The sequence below is a fragment of the Mchenga conophoros genome, linkage group LG19 (genome assembly GCF_057382185.1).
Source record: "Mchenga conophoros isolate Kocher_MC1m ecotype Shallow Benthic linkage group LG19, M_conophoros_male_GT1.1, whole genome shotgun sequence".
Lineage (NCBI taxonomy): Eukaryota > Metazoa > Chordata > Actinopteri > Cichliformes > Cichlidae > Mchenga > Mchenga conophoros.
The window spans coordinates 19378082-19399958 of NC_140544.1; the positions used below are offsets into that span (position 1 = coordinate 19378082).

Consider the following 21877-nt stretch of genomic DNA (forward strand, 5'->3'; position numbering starts at 1 on the left):
TATTAAACCTGTAGCAGGATTTTGTTGAAAGGTGAGTTAGAAAAAAGCTTCTCTTTTTCGCGCCTGAACTTCCTGCCTGCGAACAGCTGACTATCACGAGCAGGTCACGTGACAAACACGGAAGCCCAGTATGGGTAAACGAAGTTAAAACGAAAAGAGTACACAATTATGGAGGCTTGAGTGAACTCTCCGTGCCTACAACGAGATCTAAACTATGCTGCTGCATGTGCGCCTCTCTGGCTGGGCCTGCTGGTGTTTGTTTTCCGGTGTTTTCTCGGTATTTTCTCTGCAGCAGCGTCTCACTGTGAACCTGAACGGCAAATGGAGGCTGTCAAACTCCAACGGTTCATTGTTACTGCCTGCACAGGTCCCAGGCTGTGTCCACTCAGCTCTGCAGCAGCAGGGATACATCACGGTAAGACGACTCACTTCATGGTGTTAATTTGTAGTCTTTAATCTTTCATTTATGTGCATTTAAGTAATGCATTTTTAACTTATCCCTATAAATTTTATTCCATGTAGTCATTTATCAAATGTTTAGATTGTATGTAAAATATATTAGATCAGACAGCCTGCGTGGGTGCAAAGAGTGAAAGACATATACAGGTGAGACTAAAGGTTAATCCCAGTTCCAAGAAGGAAACAAATGTCAAAACTCTGAGAATATGTCTGCTGTTTGAAGTATTTACTGCAAGGAGCTATCAGGTTTGTGATAGATGACAAACGGTGTTGAGCAATAGTTATCCAGGCTTTCTGAAGGTCTAGGTCACTCATTTTCCGGTGAGTCCTTGATCCCGACCATTTTAAGAAGAATGCTTTTGTTCGTTTGTTCATTTATTAAAGCTCTTAACACTGATCTATGCATAAAGCAACTCAAGTATAAAACAGGGACCCAACTGCAGGGGAAAAAAGCAATTTTCTTTCTACACATAAAAACCTAGAATATAACCCATTCTTATATCAAGAAGGTGATTCCCAAAGAGCTAATAGCTGACAACATGGCATATCAGCATGATGTGCAAGGTGTCTTTAAAAAAAATTGAGGAAAGTGGAAAAGTGAAGGACAAATACAAAAGTGACAGGCCCACTAAACTACTTACAGTGGGTGAACAGTATCTGAAAGGTATGAAGAAATCCAGCTGGCCCTTCAGCTGATCCAGCTTCTGTTCATTGAAACCTGATCAGAAGGTCTCTGTGGACAGGTTGCTGTCAAGAACCCATTCATAAGGAAGGGAAGCCAAGAGAAAAGATTGGAGTATGCCGAGTTATACAAGAGCTGGACTGGGAAAACATACAGTGGAACACCCCTTAAACAGCCGCACCCCTTAAACACATTATGCACTGACATAAAATGTACTGCATGTGCTGGTAAAACATTTGACAGCCAAAAACTAAGAGGACTAGCATTTGTCATTCCTGGTAGATAAACCTTGTCCTTTTTTGTCTTTCAGGACCCGTATTTCAGGTTCAACGATGTCTCTTATCGATGGATTGCGCTCGACAACTGGACATACACAACCACATTTACATTGTCTGCTGAGCTGAGGTCACTATACCTGTATAGGTCATAATCTAGAGACTCCTTGTGCTCTCTGTCTAACTAATCTGTGTAATCTCTTGATAGCGTCAAGCAGAAGGTGCTTCTTGTGTTTGATGGCGTGGACACCGTTGGGTCGGTTTCACTCAATGGGATTGCTGTTGGAAAGACCAACAACATGTTTTGTCGACATGTATGTTTAACTTGAAACAAGCACACGGTACCGCCCCACATGTTCTTGCACATGTATCACCCGTGTGCTGTGCTTTTTTGGTGTGTAGGACTTTTCTGTGAAAGACTTGCTGAAAGACGGCGAAAATGTTCTGCAAGTTGGTTTGCTGTCACCGATTCTTTACGCGTCTGAGCAGAGGAAAGCTCACACGTCTTACGTAGTTCCTCCTGAATGTCCTCCAGGTGTCCAAAAAGGGGAATGCCATGTCAATTTTATCAGAAAAGTAAGTCCCTCCCTTCTAGAAAATAAACTGGTAAAAACAGAGAATGAATACCTTCAAACATAACAGCAAACCCTTTATAATTAAAGCTTAAAGTCTGCCCTTCCATGGCATTGTGAAAGGTTGACTTTAAAATCCACTGCGGTGGATGACATGAGCCAATATGTATGGACCTGTAACTGTGCCTGAAGAAAAATAAACCTCAGTGTCTGTGTTGGTCCAGGAGCAGAGCTCTTTCAGTTGGGACTGGGGACCTTCGTTCCCCACGATGGGACTGTGGAAAGGCGTTCGACTCGAGGCTTTTGATATTCTGCAGCTCGTCCAGGTTTCCTCTGTCCCTCTCTACAGTACGTCCCATCTAATCTTGATCACCAACCTTTTCTTGGGGATAAATGGATAGTCAAACTGGGGGCAATTTCAGATATAAGGAGAATTTTATAAAGCCTTAGTGTCTCTCCTCTGATAGAGAGTGGTGCATTATTTATCGATTGCATAAGAGCAGTTGTGTAAGACGCAGGCACTCAACACAAAAAGGAATTTTATTTATTTATTTGTTGCGAGCTGCACTGAATTTAGATTTTTGGAGTTCAGTGTTCTGTTGTGACTTCCTCAGGAAGGATCTTGGGCTATTTTCCAGAAAGTTCTGAGAATCTTCGCGATAAAGCGCCCTCTCTTACTTATTCCAGTATTTCCTGTGTCTTTTTATGAATAATCTATCTGTCCAGATGATGCCTTCTCCCAGTGGAGGGTGCAGATTGAGCTTCTTATAGATGCAGTTCAGACAGCACGTGGCCAGCTCACACTCTCCATACCTGAACTGGATTCAGAGCAAACCTTCCAGACACACTTTAACCCTGGAAAGACCAAGAGCAACTTCACCATACTCATCAACACGGTGCTTGAAATGACTCCAGTCTCATTGTTGTGTGTAATATCAATTACCCGTCCACGCTCATGCTTTATTTTTTTCCTTCATTCAGGCCAGTCAGGTGAAACTATGGTGGCCAAATGGACATGGAGAACAACCGTTTTACCGTCTCACTATCAGAGGATTTCAGGATGAGTTTTTAATTTTCAGCACAGAGTCTAAGGTGAGAGTGTGCTGCCTGTCAGCACATGCAGTCTCCTCATTTTTTATTTATGGATTTTAATCACAGTGCAATTTATCGTAGCCTCCAAGTCTGACAACTGAAGACAATGCAGATAACTTAAACTTGTAATGTTTTTAAAGTCCAGCATCGAGTGGCATCTTACGGTTACAAGACAAAGTTTGGTTCTGTAGAAATGACCCTACTTCTCACATGGTTTATGACTTTATTGAAGAATAAAGTCATAAATATTTATGGATTTTAATCCCAGTGCAGTTAATTGGGTCACCAGATTTAACTATCTCTTCTCTAGCTATTGTTCTTTGTCTACTGAGTGAACAATGTCCCTGAGTTTCACAGTAGCTCGCGTGTGATGTCCAGTTTAACAACAAAAGTGCAGAATTTAATGCAGACTTCACAAACAAGTAGCTGATGTCACAGTGGATACATCTTTTATATACAGTCTATGGTTTCAATATAAAAATTGCATAACTGCAAAGTTTGAGTTTATATTGGATTTTCTCTAAACCTCACAGAATCAAAAGTATACTGCATCAGATATACACGTACACTCTCAATAACATTTGGTTAAATGTCCCTTAGCAAGTTGTGCCTCAACTAGAAGCTTTTGATTTCCATAAACAAGCTTCTACGACGGCCCCAGAGCATGATGCTACCACCACCATGCCTAACAGCTGGTGCAGTGGTCTTAGGTTTTAAAGCCTCACCTTTACACCTCCAAACATATCTCTTGTCATTGTCGCCAAACGGCTAAATCTATGTCTACAAATGAATGGTTCGAAAAGGAGACTGTCTTATTGACTAAATAAAAAGCTACTACCACAATACAGCTTACCTAAAAAGCTCTAAAATACTCTAGATTGAATTGAAAATTAAGCATTAAGAGCTTTTTCATGTTTTTTATAACAATAATACTTTATTAATGTAAGTTTTCACTTGTGCAAACACCTGTTTCCTTCTTATCTCATTCTCTCCCTGATGATCTCTTCCTTTTCCTCCATTGCACCACAGTCTCACTCACGAATGGGTGTTGAAATAATAATGAAGTAGACTGTTTTTCTCAGGAAAAGCACTTTTTGGATGTGTCCACTTAGAAAAGGAATAAAAACTATTTTTCTTTGTTGAAAAATAAAATACTTTTCACCCTTTTTCATTTTCATGCCACTTGCCCCACATTGAATGGGACAGTTGAAGTTTTCACTGATTTTTAAAGTAGCTGTTGTAGTAAATTGAAAGCGCTCATGAGAGTATCCCCCGCAGGTGTATTTTCGCACCGTGGAGCTCATCCAGGAGCCAGTTGTTGGATCCCCGGGCTTGAGCTTTTATTTCCGTATCAACGGGAAACCAATTTTCCTCAAAGGCTCCAACTGGATCCCAGTCCACTCCTTCCAGGACCAGGTCACCCCTGATGTGTGAGTGGACGTTGGTTCTTTTGAGTTCAGTCAAGTGGTCGCTGTTTAGTTTAACCTATATTCCTCTTTTGCCTCTTGTGTGTAGGTACGTGTCAGGTCTTTTTAGTATTTTATTTTCATTAATGCCGGATCTTTCTGCCTGTCTGTCTTGCAGCTTAAAGAACTTGTTACAATCAGCAGTAGATGCTAACATGAATGCCCTCAGGGTCTGGGGAGGAGGAGTGTATGAACAGGATCTCTTTTATGAAATTTGTGATGAGTTGGGGATCATGGTAAGTGACGCTGCCCTCTAGTGTTTAAAAACAAAACTTTAAATACTTATTTTGTTGTGGCCTAATAAATAAGAATCAAATGCGTTTGATTAGCTGATTATGAGCACCTTGATAAAAGCAGTTTGCTGTTCGGGAGCATTAAGGTGTGTTTTGACATCCTTTATCCTTTGTTTGATGTGAAGCCATCTGTCTGACACCTAACGTTTGGGGCAATGGGATGATGATCAGAATGAATGATGATCACGTTGTGATGACCCAGTCAAAGTCCAGACCTCAGGCTGATTGAAATGCTGTGGCAGGGTGTTGAAAGAGCTGTGCATAAAAACAAATGCCCCCAAAAGCTCAATGAACTGAACCAATGAGAGATCAATAAAGTCAGTTAGAGGCAGTTCTATAAACTACTGATTGAGTAGATGTAGTAGTCATTTTAAGACCTAATAAGGACTAAAACATTTTTTGTTTACCTGAAATGTAAACCTTTCTTGACAGACTGTGCACTGCTTTGTGTAATATGACATCCAGCTGGCATAAGCCAGTTGTTGTGCTCTTGCACATGTATGTAACAGTCTGTGGTATTTTTACATGATTTTGGTTGTGTAACATCACTGAACATATTGTAAACAGATGGTTTGCTCGCTGTGTTTAAACACATCTTTAGGTTTGGCAGGACTTCATGTTCGCTTGTGCAATGTATCCCACTGAGACCGACTTTATACAGACAGTAAGAGAAGAGGTCGTCCAGCAGGTCAGTTGATATACGGATGTGATTTTTCTTATTTCCTGAAGGTGTAAAATACTGGATAAACAAACCAAACGCACAGTTTCTCTCGAAAGGCTCCGAGAGGAGATTTAAAATCCTAAAGAAGCTTGAAGTGATGTTTCCCTTTATTTCTTTCTCTTATTTTCTTTTTACTGCTCAGGTTCAGCGCCTGAAGTCCCACCCCTCTATAATAATTTGGAGCGGTAACAATGAAAACGAAGCTGCTCTGGCAACAGATTGGTTCGACATCCCAGCTTCTCAAAGGCCGAAATACATCAGAGACTATGTGATGCTTTATGTAGATAATATAAAGAAGCTTGTGCAAGAGGTGAGTCTGGTTATGTCACACTTAATGTAAGGATCTGTGTTTTAAATGACTGATTTATCTGTATTGTAATTTACGGTACTGCCAAAGTGTTTTTCCCGTCCAGATTGATTAGTTTTTTACATATTTGCCACACGTGCATGTTTCAACAAAGATAATCGAGTAAATACAAAAAGCAGGTTTTTGTGTTGTTTTTTTTAATTGATGATTTAATTATCAGGAACTGGAGCAATACACTTGCCCAGCAATGTATTTTCAGTATTACTCCTGCAAATCGGTAGAAACAAAAGTCCCATCTCCTTTAGGAGGACCAAAGTCGCCCGTTTCTTGTCTCCAGTCCAACGAACGGGGCTGAATCGGAGCAGGAAGGATGGGTGGCGGAGAATCCCTACGATCCTCACTACGGAGACGTTCACTTCTACAGCTACATCCTCGACTGCTGGGACTGGAGGACCTTCCCACGGACGCGTTTTGCCTCTGAATATGGTTTCCAGTCCTGGCCGTCCTTTTCCACTTTGCAGCCGGTAACTAAATATTATAAAGAAGGAAGCAAACATGGATTAAAGTTGCTGACTGTTTGTGTTTTCCTTTTATGATGCTGCAGGTTTCCATTAAAGAAGACTGGAGCTACGGCAGTAATTTCACTTCTCATCGTCAACACCATGAAGACGGAAACCAGCAGATGATCCTGCAGACTGCTCTACACTTCCACCTGCCAAATGCCACTGATCCCCTGAAAAGATTTACAGATACTCTCTACATCACTCAGGTGAGGTGCAAACCGTCCATGTGTGTGATACTTTTAAGGTGGTATTTAGACTGTAAGTAAAAGAAAACCAACCTGAGTCGAGGAGAAGCTGTCGTGGAGATTTGCTTGAGGGACCTCTTGAACCTCAATGTTCCATTTGGGTGGTGCAGGTGGATGTAAATGAATGCAGAACTGATTGTCAGCAGCATCTTCCTAGATCTGGTACAAAAACCGTCGGTCATCTAGGCACCTCAGGCTGGGGGCGTCTTGTTGTGTGCACTAGAGCATATGTTGCTTATTGAATGAGCTCCTCCACATGCAGTGTAACAAAACAGCCAAAGCTAATTTGTCTGTATCCCAAGTTACAAACGCAAGAGTCGCTGACAAAAAAAAGAATAAAAAAATGTTCTTTTTTAAGCCGCTCAGCTCGTTTAATGTTGTCACACATTTTGCTGACTGTGCTGTATGTCCAGGTCATGCAGGCCCAGTGTGTGAAGACTCAGACGGAGTTTTATCGGAGGAGTCGGAGTGAAATTATAGAGGGCAAAGGTCACACCATGGGTGCGCTGTACTGGCAGCTCAATGACATTTGGCAGGCGCCTTCCTGGTCGTCGATTGGTGAGTGGCAAGACAAATTGTTTGTGTAGACTGCTTCAGAACTTTGTGTTCTTAGCTTTGGTAGTGTGACCATTTTAACGTGGAGGTTGTTTTCTAAAATACTTACATAGTCATCTTTGTGTATCTGTTTGCACAGAGTTTGGTGGGAAGTGGAAAATGCTGCATTATTTTGCACAGAGCTTCTTTGCAGCCGTCTTTCCTGTTGCTTTCGAGGAAGACGACACACTGGTCATTTACGCCATTTCAGACCTGAGCCGTGACCTGAAGCTGAGGGCTGTGGTAGGCTTTAGGAGCCAGAATAATTTATTTATTTATTTAGTTATTTTAGTCCCATTTTTGTCTGTTTTCAGTGTTGAACATCTTTAAAGATCAAAGTCTTAGCTGCTGTTATGTGATGTGATGCTTCATGGTAAAATAAATGAGGGTGGAAATATGTTTGTTAAATATTCTGTCATTATAAAATATGACAGTTTCTATTGATAAAAACAGAATTATCTTCTTAAGTCTAAATGCTTGTAGGGGAGTGCAGATCAGTTGAACAGTAAATTTAAACTGGCGCTGTTAATATTGTCATACTTTTGTGCATCAGGTGAATGTGTTCTCCTGGACTGAGCTGGATCCAGTCTGCACGCTAAACTCGAGCATGCTGCTCGTGCCTGGAGGTAGCGCTGTGGCGGTCTTCAAACAGCCCGTCGCCAGCCTGTTAGCAGGATGCGGAAACTGTACCCGTCTTACCTGCCTGCTCACCTTCCAACTGGAGGACGACAGCAGCCAGCAGGGTCCCACTAACTACCACTTCCTCTGCTCGCCCAAAGATGCTCAAGGACTCCGCAGACCCAACATTACAGTAAGCATTGATTTTTACTGAAAATCATCTGAATAATTTCAGATTCAGGACAGGCATCTTGCCTTGCCCAGCTTGTGCCCAGAACTTGATTATAGACATGTCCTTCCATGATGGTTCCTTGCCTTCCTCGGTACTCTCATCCTGGACTGTGGTGCTGACACTAACCAGTCCCTTGTTTCTTCCGCTCAGGTTGAAACCTTCCATTCCACATACATGTGACTAGCCATTGTAGTTTGAATGGTAAATGGCCTGTATTTGTATAGCGCTTTCCTAGTCTCTAAGGACCCCAAAGCGCTTTACACAACCAGTCATCCACACACTGGTGATGGCAAGCTACATTGTAGCTTGTACAGCCACCCTGGGGCGCACTGACAGAGGCTGCCGGACACTGGCGCCACCAGGTGAAGTGTCTTGCCCAAGGGCACAACGACCGAGACTGTCCAAGCCGGGGCTCGAACCGGCAACCTTCCGATTACAAGACGAACTCCCAACTCTTGAGCCACGATTTGATGTCATGGCCTGGCTTGCCTGCTTTCCTAGCGGCCTCTTCATGGTTGATTGCCTGTGCCTTCAATCCCCCGCAGGCTACCTTTCCTCTCTTTATATCGACTACTCTTTTCTCCAGTTCTGATGTTGTTGTAGTACAGGAGCTGTTCCTGTATCCAGCTTAGCCTCACAAGCCTAGAGACCTTCTGGTACTTGGCCATGATCCTACTCCTATCACACTTGGCCTAATCTCGGGTGGGGGTAATGATATCTCCCCCCTGACCTGGCGTCTTGGCTCCCCCTTGCCGTAGCATTTATGTTGTACATCATCAATCTTTAGTTGTAAGGATACTGGATATAGACACCCCAGGTGGGAATCGAACATGCGATCCTCTGCTCCAAAGGTGTGTAGTCTAACTACTACGCTATCCAGCTATATACATATAGATATAGAGTTATATATTTAAGTTATTCCATAAGCCACTAAAGACTGATGTGTCCTTCCACACAGGTGAAGGTGGAAGAAAAAAAGACATGCTTCTCAGTGACCCTCCACTCTGACTCCGTGGCTCCTTTTGTCTGGCTCGACGTGGGAAACATCCCCGGACGTTTCAGCTCCAACGGCTTCCTGATGGTTTCCAGAAACAGGACAGTTGACTTTAACGCGTGGCGTCCTACCAGCGTAGCAGAACTTACTGCGTCCCTTACAATCACATCTTTAAGAGACATTTACTGACCTGAGACCAGCCACCTTTCCTGTTGAACTTTAGAAAACTGGAACGGTAAGACAAAAATCGAGTGAACAGATGCAGGCACTGCTCACAGGACATTCAATTCAACACAGAAGAGTATATATATATTTTCTTGTAATATGTGAATGTGTGTGTGAATGGGTGGATGACAGGTTGTGTAAAGCGCTTTGGGGTCCTTAGGGACTAGAAAAGCGCTATACAAATACAGGCCATTTACCATTAATATTGTAAAAAAAAAATAAAGGTTTTAAACTCGTAAAATATGAAAGCCATTTATTTTTGTGCACAGTACATACTGTTGTAAGTTCTATTAAAAGATAAACTTTTAACTGTCTCATACCATCAATCCTCTTCAGGGGGCTGGAGCCCATCCCAGCTGTCTTAGGGCAAAAGGCAGGGTACACCCTGGACAGGTCACCAGTCTGTCACAGGGATAACATATACACACAAACAACCATATGCACTCACATTCACACCTATGAATTTCCAGCTAACCTATCCCCACTAACTGCATGTCTTTGTGAGAGAACCAAAGCAAACACATGGAGAACATGCAAACTCCACACAGCAAAACCACAGCCTGATGGTGGAATTGAACTCAGGACCTTCTTGCTGTGAGGTAACAGTGCTAACCACTGTTCCACCCATCATTCTGTCTCATGCCACACTGGTTAAATCACAGGTGTCGAACTCCTCGAGGGCCGGTGAGACTATACATTTTTGCATTTAAGATATTTTATTTAAAAAAAAAAAATGTAACTCCAATATGGCATGTACACGATCAAAGGAATTATTTAGGGCTTTTCCTGGACAGATGTTGTATGGAGTTAAAAATGGAAAGCGATGTTTTTAAAATTTTAATGTTTTTTCCCCTCTTCAATAGTTATCATTGCTCACTAATAAGACCAAAGTATTTCTTATCCAGTTACTTGATTACTGAAATAGTCGATAGATGCAGCCCTACAACTGTAACAGCCCTGTAACTAATAAAGTGGCCAGTATCCTCTTAACTTGACCTGCATGTGATGTGAATTCTAACTACAGAAAAATCACGAGTTACACTCTCTGAATGGGCACTGCACGAGTTGGGCAACTCAGTGATGAAGCAGCTTCTCTATCGCTGATGCGACAGTGACGTATTGATCTTTTGATGGGGTCTCTGCTGCTGGTCTGCTCACAGATGCAGTTTCAGAGTGCCCCGCTCAGAATAACAATTTGCCTCATTTCCACTGTCTACATATAAGGGAACAAAATGAAGAGAAAGGAGTAGTTCAGTACAAAATAAGACTGGGTGATTTATTAATCTCATCAAGACCATTAATACAAAGCAGTTAAAAGGCCACATACCATCAAATAAACCAAATGCTGGATCAAGCTGTTACATTGCCACCAAAAAGGTTCTGTTGAGGGTTTAAAAAGGAAAAAAAAAAAAAAATCTTCTGAAATGAACCCCAACAATCCTGATATGGGAAACTTGGGACAAAAACATGGGCAGAAACAGTCAAATGCAGTCACTTCTACTCTTTATAGAAATGCTCCTACGCACGCCTTTCATCCCAAGTTGGATCAAAAACTGAATTATCCACTGCCATCAAGCACGAGGAATAGAGGGGCTCTGTACTTTCAGCGCAAAAGCAAAGAGTTAAAAGGGCACGAGTGAGGCTTTTTTTTTTTTTAAGCAATTCTGCTCACGGCGGTCGAACATGTCAGACCCAGCATGGGGGATAAAAGCGAGGCGGTAGACGTGTGTTTGTTCTGCCCTGATCCACGTAGAAAGCAGGTTTAACAGTTGCATAGGACCACTGTGTTTACAAACATGACCTATAACAACTGTGGCTCTTCAACAGTACAGCCTAAAGTGCACAAAGTGTGTTTCTCAGGAGAAAAAACAAGGAAAAAAGGAAATAAAAATTCTAATTATTCACTATGCTCCCATACTTGCAGTTGAATTTACGTCTGCATGTATTCAACTGGAACTTTAAAACAATTCCAACCTCTGTTTAATGAATGTAACTATTAAAAAGTCTTGGAGGAGGGGAAAAAAAAAGGCAATTAGTAGGATGTACTAATGTAAGTGAAGGTCGCGTTAAGTGCTTGGCATACTGAACTGTAATTTCATTGCTTTGAAACACCTAAGGGGCAGGGAAGAAATAATGGCTTTCCTTAGTTAATAAACTGGAGATTGTCTGTGAGTAAGTTAGTGACGTTGACCTGCGTCTGAGTTTTTTCTTTTTTATCCGACTGTGGCAGCAGTGGATTATTAGGCAATATATGACTGAACAGATGTGGATGAGCGTACAATACAACAGAAAAAACCCCTTGTCACTTTATACAAATTATTTAGTTAGTGTATACATGTTATATATACACACACAGTATCCACAAACATGTACAATTTCATAGTGTATAGCTTTGTTCTAAACATTACATAGGCAACTTTATTTTTATTTATTTTTTTTAGCATTTTAGACACCGTTTACTTATTTCCGTGAAGTAGAAAACAAAATAAAAGGCACATTTTGAGCATGATGCGAGGATTATTTCAGTCTTTCAAAGGGAAACAAAATGTTTCAAGCAAATTAAAGAAAAAAAAATAAAGAGAAAGAAGAAGAAGCTGGGTTAAAAAGTTCCTTTTTCATGGATTGGTGGTTGTTTTTAGGTCTTTGGAGCAGCCACCGGCAGACCCAGCTTTGGTGGGAGGATGCGTGCTTCCAGTGCTAAGTTTTAATACCAAAGAAGAAGAGTTGGCCATGAGGGTGGCTTCTGGAGAGGAGCACAGTGTCAGACAGCAGCGCGCATCCTTAAGGGATTCGGTTAAGACATCGGCTTTTGAAGAGCAGGAGGACATGTCGGAGTCCTCGACTTCGACCTGGAGGTGCTGTTTGATATCGTGGCAGACTTCCCTCCGTCGTGCAGCGCAGACGGATGTTTTATTTATTTAGTAAGTCCAATCAAAACCTGCTGACTTTGCCCAAAACTGATGTGCAAATGGAGTGTTCTCAGCTCTCGTTTTCAAGACTGCGCTGAGAGAACTGGAGCCTGGGGTCAGAGGTCAACGCTGTTTGATTTATTTATTTTTAAAGGCAACGTTTTGTGGCTGTGGAGAGGCCCGTCTTCAAAAAGAAAGAAAAAAAGTTTGACTCATGTTCTTACAGTCACAGTGTTCAGCTGAGATACAAGGTGTGAGGGGGGAAGGGGATTCAGTGTCACCTCCTTGGTGTTTCTGCTAATGTCACATTTATTTAAAACAAAAACAAAAATCCCTTATCCCCCTGCATAAAAATAAGACTTTGGCAACTGTTTGCTTTCAGTTAGGAAAAACAAATCAATGAAAACATTTGCTGCTTACAGCCACTGTGAGTGAGCTACATCTGTGAGCTGCAAGACTCCAAATCACGTCAATGCCCAAAAGAAAACAAAAGCACGACAGTTGAAGCTACAAAATCCAAGGTCCCCACATTCTCCCCTCCTCTCCGCCATCCCGACTGGTGACGGAGATGTGGGGCTGTGGGGTAAGCGAAGTGTGTGAGACATGAGAACTTTTATCATCAGGAGCAGGAGGTAACGCTCCAAGCCGACAAACACTCCTTGGTGTTTAATAGCTGGCACGCCGGTGTGGGTTTCTCATTGGCACGGCGGGTTTTAACGATGGAGGTGGAGCTACCGATCCCCCTGAGAGGCACAGCGGGGGTTGGTGGAGTTTGTATGTTGAGCAGTGTTTTTCTTTCAGATCAGTAGCTTTGAGTCATCTGTGTTGTAGTTTGAAGGAGCAAGTTTGAAGTTTGCCTTTCGGTGGTGGTGAAGGAAAAGTTGGCTCAGTGGCTGCTGTCGGTGTTCTCCACCAGCGAGAGGCTTTGTACTGGCGCCTGTAGCAGCTCCCTTTTGTATGTCTTTGGTGGGAGTTTAGGGAGGTGTGGGCTGGAGTTGTAGCGAGGGGGGACAGGTGGAGCGGAGGTGGGAATAGAGAGAGGGCAGAGGCTATTCTGGCTGGCGCTGAGAGAGCAGCCCCGCCTGGCAATGCGAGGGGACGGTGTGCTGGGTGGCGTGTTTGGGGAACTGGGCGAGCTGCCGTAATCCCAGGTATATCGGCCCACGGGCGAAGGCTGGTTGACAGGGTAGTTGATGAAGATCTCCGGGGGTCGCTGGGGCACCGGGGGAGGCGTGTCTGGGATGGGGTCGCGGGGTGGTGGTGGAGGTGGAGGGCTGGGCAAGGGGCCATCGGTGGGAGGGCCGTTGTAGACTGGGGGTCGAGGCTGGTTCCTGTGCAGAGGAGGCGGCACCCGGGGAGGGATGGCAGGAGGGCTGTCGGACCTGGAGCTCAGCTGAGACATAAACACATAAGAGGTGTGTCAGACTTACTACACATGCTGCCCTGTTTATTGCACATCAGTGATTCCTAACACAGCGCTCTACATCCCCACAAGGGGGCTTCAGAGATATCAGAAAGCATTCATGCCATGTGAAGTTATTTTCTTACAAAGTTACTATGTGGAAAAAGCTGGTAGTTAATGTACAATGTAAGCATTCCAGTCCTTTCCCTGAGGCCTCAGAGCCGGTTAGCATCCATCTGGTAACCACCAGCTGCAAGTGGTTGTGGAGTGAAGCTGATGATAGAGGGTGCTGGACCAAAAACCTTGGCATTGCCTAACTGATTGCCGTGCTTGCCCATGGTTTGAGTGGAAGATGCCGAGTTGTGCGCAAATACGCATCGTTTTACTCTCCAAACAGTCTCCTTCAAAGTAAAAGCTGTTCTGACACCAACACATTTTAAAAAGTGTAACTTTTACTCTCTTCCCAGCATCAACCACTTGGTGGGTATTTTACCAGTGCAAACTACAGGTGACTGCAGCAGTCTGATTACAAACAAAAGCGACTGCAGTTAGGTTTTCAGTGTAGCAGCATATACCCCTTTGTGACGGATTTTACCGTCGAGTTGCCCCCGACGCATCCATCAGAGTGCGAGCGTGTGAATGTGAAGCCGAAAACAGTGCTAGGCTTTAAATATGTTGGTGATGAGTTTGGAGCAAGGAATGAGCTCAAATTGGGAAGGAAAAGCACTGCTAAAAATATTCACTCGTCTAGCTTTGCATACATATGAACAGTGACATTTTATTCTTAATCCACCCATTCACAAATGTTTGCAGAAGCATGCCTAGGTGCTCGATTTTATACACCCGTGACCATTAAAGTGATCTTAAATGCCAAAACAAACTCTTAAAATGACTCCAAGTCTTCAACTTTAAATCATCTTGACTTCAGAGAACTGAGGTAAGTCTTTGCAAAACTCATAATGATGCAGAAACGGCGCACTGCTCTTACTTTAGTGTCCGACATGGTGTCTTTCCTTCGAGGCGGCAGAGGTGGTGGCTTTAGCTCCTCTCCAAGGTGGTGGAGGCTACCACATGACGCAGACTGTAACTCTGAGGAAAACGGAAAACACGGATTAAAACGGATGAAAAAGCTGACATGCTCGGCTACTTTTATATTGGCAGAATTGTGCAGAACTACAATCGGGAGCAATCAAAATAAACTTCACACTCACTTCCAGTAAACAGGAGAACTGGAGCAAATATGGAGTTGCTACTACCTGTGAAATTCAAACACAGAAGATTAAGGTCACATGTGGCAGAAGGAATTAGAAACATTTATTAACCTGAAACCTAAACTCTACTATCGGAGAATGTAGGGGCATAGTATATAATTTAACTTGGATCTGCAATACTTGGACTAGCTGCACGCTTTTCTTTGTAAACCATGGATCAAGCATCGGCCTCACACTCACCGCCGTAGGAGTTGCTGAGCTGGTCGTGCTCTGTGAAAACTGAGTTAAAGTCAGGAGTGGCCGACTGTGGGGGAGTGGGCGTGTTCGGAGAGGTGGGCACCGAAACCAGCGACTCCGAATCGTTCTCATTGATACTCCGGAAGGTGATCTTGTGTGGGGGGTCCCTCTCCAGGGGGACAGGGTGGCCCTTTAGGGTGCCAGAGGTAGATGTTCGCACGGGGCGGATACCCGGGGATTTCAGACTGTACACGGTCTTCCTGGGCTGCAATGAGAGAGGAGAATCAAGAGATAACACATTTCTCAGGATGGGATTGATCTTATATTGATTGAACTTACTGAGATCCAATTTAAATAATCCAACCTGCCCTTTCCAATCCGCAACTGAACTGGAACTTGTATAAGAGCAGTAAAAAACTTCACTAAATTATAAATACTCACAAATCGAGGAGGCTGCCTGCAGTTCCGAGGCTCTATTTCCAGAGACTTTCTGAACAGGTAGTCAGTAAACTCCTTCTCGCTCAGGTTACCCATCGGGTTCAGGTTCTCGAAAAATTTCTGTGCAACACAATCATTAGTCAGAACTCAGGTACTGGGCACAGTTAAGACAAGCTCAAAGACAATTCTGGAAAGGCGAGTGCTCACCCTCATCTCGGGCTCCACTTTCAGACAGTAGGGCTGGTTCTGATACTGCTGGATCTCTCCTGTGATTTCCGCCACTTTCCTCCTCTTGCTGAAGTTGATCAGATCCTTCCCGTGGCGTTTCAGGAAGTCTGGGTTGCCTTCCTCCGTCTTCAGTATGTTGGTTAAATAGATACCTGAGGACCAAAAAACAAAAAATGTGAGTAGAGCTTGAAGTGTTTATTTGTTCAGTACTTTCTCACTTGTTAAGTCAATTTACTATTATAAAAACAACTCCCAGGACAAACAAGAGATTGAATTGTTTTCTGATAAATAATGGTGACTCACAGCACAGCCAGGATCCAGACACAACTACTTTAAGTCAACATTTTTTTTGTCCTGCCATCCTTCACTAGCACAGTCAGAAGACTGTAGAAGACTTACCAAAGAAAGGCACACAGGGTGGGTTTATCGACTTGAGTTTAGCCAAGTATTTCTTAAAATGGTCCTTGCTCAGTTCTGCTGCCTCTTCCAGGATCTTCCTTTTCCTCTCTGGTACTGCCTGCAAAGGTGAGGGAGAAGAGCTCAGACTGCAGTCTGATCACCACCTCAGCCTTACAGCGTAAATGCCAGTTTCAAAATCAACGCCAAACATTGCATGTAGACACACAAACACAGAAATGTGCAGAGGCCTTGAGCCCTCCCTCATTTTTGTTTTTCCTACTTTGCTATTAGAAAAAAAAGGCAAAGGAATTTATTGAAACACATGCGAACACCTGGAAAGACTGTGTATAAAGGCAAACAGAGTTTTTAACAAGCTAGAACATCAATATTTCTTAGTCAAGTTCTCCTCCACTGTGTTTTAAAGGCTGGCTGCAGACACTGTTGTTACTTTCTTGACCTCTGATTTCAACCAAACAAGTCAAAGATGGATTCATCACTCCAACAGAGCTGCTGCTACTGATTCTCAGTCCAGTTCTGGTGTAATTTAGCATACAGCAGCAGCAGCAGATGCTTTTCTTCTCTCTTTCTCCACTTGTTCAGGTCCCTATACATTTTGTTTTTTTGGAAGTACACAGTACTGAGATGCCAAGATATGCCGAGTTATTGGCTGATATCTGTTTGGAAATCATTTTGTTGGAGCAAAACACTATTTTATCCTTGTCAAACTTTGTCATTTTTAGCATTTTTATGCTAAGTTGTCCACAATGTGCTGACATAGCACTGGTTCATCCCTTGAACGATTCCCCAGGCTTTCACTCATTTTCACTTAAGACCACTAGAAAAAGGAAAAGGTCTGGCTCCTCTGAAGCAAACGACTTCTGCTTTAATTTGTGTAGTCCTGTTTTTCTCCTCATATCTCACTCACCTCATAGGTGTGATCAAGTCTGTAGACTGCAACAGAGTTGATAGCACTGAGCACCTCCAGCACACCGTTGAAGTTATTGAGCTCCTGGAAAACCTGCAGAATCTCTATGACCCGTGTGAACACCGCCACCCTCTCTTCCAGGTTCATTGTCTCCACAATACACCTGAAACACGCAAACACATCCACGAAACATCGTTAGAGGAAACGGGACCTGAAAAATTAACGGTGAATTTTCTTATAAGCAAAGTGACTCACTTCTCAAACCACAGAGTAAGGTTGGTAGTGTGGCGAATCATGCGGAGCAAGTTTGGAGAGTGCTTCTCTTTGTCCTCTTTGGTCCAGACGCTGCCGACCAGCTCGGAGGGCCGAACAGCTCTGTGGAAGCAGAATTTTATTTCTCTATGTAAAGAAGCCGATTGCTACACGCATTTTCTGACTTCAACCTTCCACTTCTATGGCTATGAGTGACTGACCTGTACAGCTCAGACTCTATCAGTGTCAGCTGACGTGCAATCTCTATGGGGTGAAGGGTCATGAGGTCAAACAACTCCAGTTGGCCGCTTCTGCAGATGTGCCACTCGATGGAAGGAGGCGAGCTCTCAAATGTGATGCTGGGACTGACGCCGTTTGTCTGAGGCTGCATCTTTCTCCTGATGATCTTATTGATGGACTCCACCCACTTTCTCATGGACTTACCTGAAATAAATAAATAAATACATAAAAAAAAAAATCATCCATTAACCACTGGTGTGTCACTGTACTCATGTTTCACAGGTAAAACTACACTAGAGACTACATCAAGAAGCCCAGTGAGGCTTTGCTCAGATCCAAACAGACAGTAGTTGGACAAATCATCAAATCAATCATCACAGTAGTGATGTGGTCTTTTTAAGGCAAACAAAAAGACTATATTTTAAGTCAGAAGACAGGAAAAGAAAGTCAGCAAAGGCAGCAATTTGCCTGATAATGATCCCGTACAGACAAATTATTTATAGCTGCAATATATAGTGTCTGAACCCTTTCTTTTCCTGCACATGGATATAGGTTAATATTTTTATACACACACAAAAATAACTAAAAATGCAAGAGGTGATGAGATAATTTAACAGGGGGACATAATTTCAGAATATCATATTCAAAGTTAGATTTTACCAAAATATACCTCAACTTAGGACAAGAAGTTATGAACAGCAATTAGATTTTTTGAAACATTATTTTTGGGGGCATTTTTGCCTTCTTTGATTGGACAGTGAACATGTTTCAGACAGCAAAAAGGGTAGAGAGAGCAGGGGAAGAGCCATGGGTTGCAATCGAACCCAGGACACGATATCGAACCTTGTCGTATATGGTCGCCGTATGATTTTGACGTACCAATATATGGCACACGAGGATTTAGATAAAATAACATTGCTTGCTGTTTATTTGCAATTTACGCATCAGAGGTGGCTCAATAAACACCCTTTTGGACGTAGCTTTGATAGATAAACGCTGGAAATATTGCAAAGTTCAGCTGTAGGACGGCTTTTCCCATGTTGTGTCAAATGTTTATTTATGGAAGCAGCCGTTTGTGTTTGTGACTGACCTCGCAGTTGAATTTTGGTGGTGAAGTATTCTTCTAGTCGACTTCTAAGCTCTGCGTCGTTCTCAAAGTCGTAGAAATGATGTTCAACCCACTGACGGAAAACATTGAGAACCCTGCGAGGTGAAAAAGGTAGTTGAGTTAATTTATTATTAGAGCTTCACAGGTTTATTAGGACAATATGCATACAGTTTGCAAAGTACATCTACAAGGGAAGATATTTCTACCGTTTGTTGACATTAACAATTATATTTGGTATGTCAAAGAAATACATAAGATTGCCAAGTAGTTCACAGAGACATGCCTTAAAAGGGAAAAGCAAACGTCGAAAGAGGGACACCTTCTGAAGTGCCAGTGTTAAAATACACAGTCTGACCACATTTAAGTGCTTACTGAACAACAGACCACACATACTTTTGTCCTGCATGTACACTCTAAAACATCCTGAAGGCTTTGTTTAAGACAGACACTTCAAAGATTTTAAACTCTTCCTCAGAATGTAATATAATAGCAGTACAGGACTTTACCTAGTTTATAAGGTCCACTCGTTTTGTCATCGTTTCTGTGACTAACATTCACAGAATTTACAGGAGCATGTTTGACACTAAGGAGCTCCCTCTTTTTTAAAAGGGGACTTACAAGATTAGGTCAGACTCTGCTGCTCCTTATAAGGATACACAGTCAAATACAAAAGTAATTCTGTGACATGGTGAGAACATTTTTGCCTTAACAGGGCGACAGACACAAGAAAGCACTTAAATAACAAGTAGAATAAGCTTTCTACAAATTTGAGTGATGTTTATCTAAAAATGCAGGTTGTCCAGCTGTGTATTAAACTCAAAGTTGTGTTTTGGAGCTTAGTAAAACACATAGCACTTGAATTTAAAATGACCCAAACATGAAGTTCATCTTACGATGTCCCTTGCCATTGCCAAACCTTGACTGCATTCACAAGATTTTCAAAACATTTGACTTCTGACCTTTGACCTTTACATCGAGGCCACTAACATTAAAAACCATCTGAGATTATTAGGAGATAGACCTAGGGTGTCAATTTGAAAGTCGTAGATGACTTCCTTCGTGTGTCATGGCATTCACAAGATTTTCAGAAAACTTGACCTTTGACCTCGTTCTTGAGGTTGAGGTCACTGAGCTTCAAACTCATCTGAGATTTTTAGTACATACCCTTATGGGGTCAATTTGAAGCTCATATGTTGCCTTGTTCTCAAGTTATCGCATTCACAAACTCAGGCGTCCACATCGCCTGCCCTCCCATGTGCCCGGCGGGGTGACGACAATACCAGATCAGCCTTTTACGGCCGAGGGGTTAAAAATAACAAAACAAACCAAAAACGCTACTTTTTGCCTTACATACAGTATTTCAGTGTTTAAAATGAGTATTGACTCAAGACTTTTGAACAGTATATTATTTCTTTCACTGTTAGTGTTCCCCGTCTTTCTACTTTCACTCAAATACACAATTAACTTGCACATGAGCAAATTCTTCACCTGAGTTGGACCGGCTGTACGTATTCCTTTCGGAACCTTTGGAGCTGGGCTACCATCGGATGATCATTGGTCATCAGTATCTGTCTGTCTTCATCTGTTGGTTCTGGATCAGGAATCGTAAGCCTGAGAAAAGAAATGATCAGGTGTACCCTGACGTCAGTTACAGTTGTGCAAAATCACGAATTATAGCAAAAGAATTACTGTAGTCACGGAAAAGACTGAACCTGTCTATCAGCAGGGTGAGAAACTCGTGTGGCTTGCAGAATGATCGGTATGTGGTAAGAAATGTGCGAACGAAATTGGGATCTAGAAAAAGATCAAACAGATGATAAACATAAAGGAAATTAAAATATTCATTGCCACTAGCGAAGCTTATGCAGCAGCTTACCAGCATACATATGGTATGTGAGCCTCTCTATGAGCTTGTCCACTGTGCCGGCTTTAATGATGGGGATTCCTGTTTTGCTCTGCACTTTGTCCTCAAACACTATATTCTCCTCAGAGTCCTGCACCGCAAAACGGTACACCTCTGGAGAGGGCAGTCTTAGAGGCTGTGCCTGCTCCTCTTGCTGCAGCTCAGTGTCCAACATGCGATCTAAAGTAGACCGGTATTGCAGAGTCACCAGCGCTGCCATCCACGCTTCCTTCTCCTCTGCTGTACGAGCACAGAATACGGCACGGGTATCATCTTTGGCTACCAGTTCAAAGGCGTTCCGCAGCTCTGGCGAGTCCTCGCGGTCCGTAATGCTGACCTTCCTCAGAACAAACTTCTCTTTCAGACGGAACTCCGCCCCGCTACCCGCTCCCGGGAGCCGTGAACTCTGATTGGCCTTACAGCTGATCATCAGGCCATCAAAAAGGAAGTTGTGTCTCTCGTGTTTAGCACCTGCACGTATAAGCGGGCCCTCCAAGATGAACTCGCTGCAGCACTGACCGATGTCTTTTCCCTCCCAGCCGTCGATGCTTTTCTGGATCTCGTTCATGCGTTTGATGGCTAGCTGTTTGCTACGAATCTGCCTGCTATACAGACGATACATTGGCTCACTGTGAGGGAGGAATAAAGTTTGGTCAGAAAACCCCAAAGCTCAGTGCACAAGTTTTTAAATGCTGAACCACTGAAATATAAGTAGACAAACATAAGTCTTTATTGCTTATTAATAGTAAGTAGACGTACCCAGGTTTACGTCGAGGCTGGTGTTTGGCATAAATTCGCTCCATGCTAGATTGAAGGTTAAGCAGAGCTGTAAGCGCCTGTTTCAGACATTCTCTGTCGTCTAGGTCTTCACTGCGCTCTTGAAGTTGCTGTAAAACGTATCAGAAATATTCACGATTACATAATATCAACGTCTTCAGCTTTAAAAAGACAAAGTGCAGGTGTAGCTGATAATGGCACCAAAGGCTTGTTCATATGATGTATGAATGGCTTACTGGGACACTTAATGGAGTTGATTACATTATTTTAAAGTCCTACAGAAAGCCTGTGTTAAATGCAATTAAAATAGTATTTGATGTGTTACATCTCATATTAATTGTTGGGCAATCTCAATCTAACGGCTGCGTTTTCCTGGAGCATCAGGCTCAGTTATTACATCACTCTGGCATGATGATGGTGCCACAGGACAGAGAGCTTTCTCTCGTGACACCATGTGAACATTGCTCAAAAGTTATGTACCGTGTTGGATGTGATAAGTGTGTCTTTTGT

The 21877-nt window shown here is 42.8% G+C and overlaps 2 protein-coding genes across 2 annotated transcripts in view; one reads left to right on the forward strand and one right to left on the reverse strand.

Moving 5' to 3' along the window:
• On the forward strand, nucleotides 1-9561 carry manba (mannosidase, beta A, lysosomal). The gene is made up of 17 exons (XM_085256762.1): nucleotides 1-415; nucleotides 1452-1546; nucleotides 1625-1730; nucleotides 1819-1992; nucleotides 2213-2336; nucleotides 2715-2884; nucleotides 2970-3080; nucleotides 4359-4510; nucleotides 4665-4782; nucleotides 5441-5527; nucleotides 5703-5870; nucleotides 6173-6391; nucleotides 6472-6636; nucleotides 7089-7233; nucleotides 7370-7512; nucleotides 7823-8080; nucleotides 9078-9561. Exons 1-17 carry the CDS (start codon nucleotides 215-217, stop codon nucleotides 9300-9302), a joined length of 2661 nt encoding a protein of 886 aa, XP_085112888.1. The 5' UTR covers nucleotides 1-214; the 3' UTR covers nucleotides 9303-9561.
• A 1027-nt stretch (nucleotides 9562-10588) lies between these two features.
• Nucleotides 10589-21877, reverse strand: part of sos2 (son of sevenless homolog 2 (Drosophila)) — a 42931-nt gene continuing 31642 nt past the window's right edge. Inside the window, exons 9-23 of the mRNA XM_085256761.1 lie at nucleotides 21350-21477; nucleotides 20564-21219; nucleotides 20400-20481; nucleotides 20176-20298; nucleotides 18670-18782; nucleotides 17561-17783; nucleotides 17343-17462; nucleotides 17088-17250; nucleotides 16163-16280; nucleotides 15743-15915; nucleotides 15539-15655; nucleotides 15101-15362; nucleotides 14861-14905; nucleotides 14638-14738; nucleotides 10589-13640 (exon numbers count right to left, since the gene is read on the reverse strand). Of these exons, the coding sequence (XP_085112887.1) occupies nucleotides 13134-13640; nucleotides 14638-14738; nucleotides 14861-14905; nucleotides 15101-15362; nucleotides 15539-15655; nucleotides 15743-15915; nucleotides 16163-16280; nucleotides 17088-17250; nucleotides 17343-17462; nucleotides 17561-17783; nucleotides 18670-18782; nucleotides 20176-20298; nucleotides 20400-20481; nucleotides 20564-21219; nucleotides 21350-21477 (2931 nt within the window). The 3' untranslated portion in view covers nucleotides 10589-13133. The remainder of the gene's footprint in view (nucleotides 13641-14637; nucleotides 14739-14860; nucleotides 14906-15100; nucleotides 15363-15538; nucleotides 15656-15742; nucleotides 15916-16162; nucleotides 16281-17087; nucleotides 17251-17342; nucleotides 17463-17560; nucleotides 17784-18669; nucleotides 18783-20175; nucleotides 20299-20399; nucleotides 20482-20563; nucleotides 21220-21349; nucleotides 21478-21877) is intronic.

Bases quoted from the DNA above. Each gene is read 5' to 3' on its own strand.
- manba (XM_085256762.1), top strand. From the start codon at position 215: ATGCTGCTGCATGTGCGCCTCTCTGGCTGGGCCTGCTGGTGTTTGTTT. The intron at 1,547-1,624 runs GTCACTATACCT...ATCTCTTGATAG, and splicing joins ACATTGTCTGCTGAGCTGAG to CGTCAAGCAGAAGGTGCTTC. The intron at 4,783-5,440 runs GTAAGTGACGCT...ACACATCTTTAG, and splicing joins GTGATGAGTTGGGGATCATG to GTTTGGCAGGACTTCATGTT.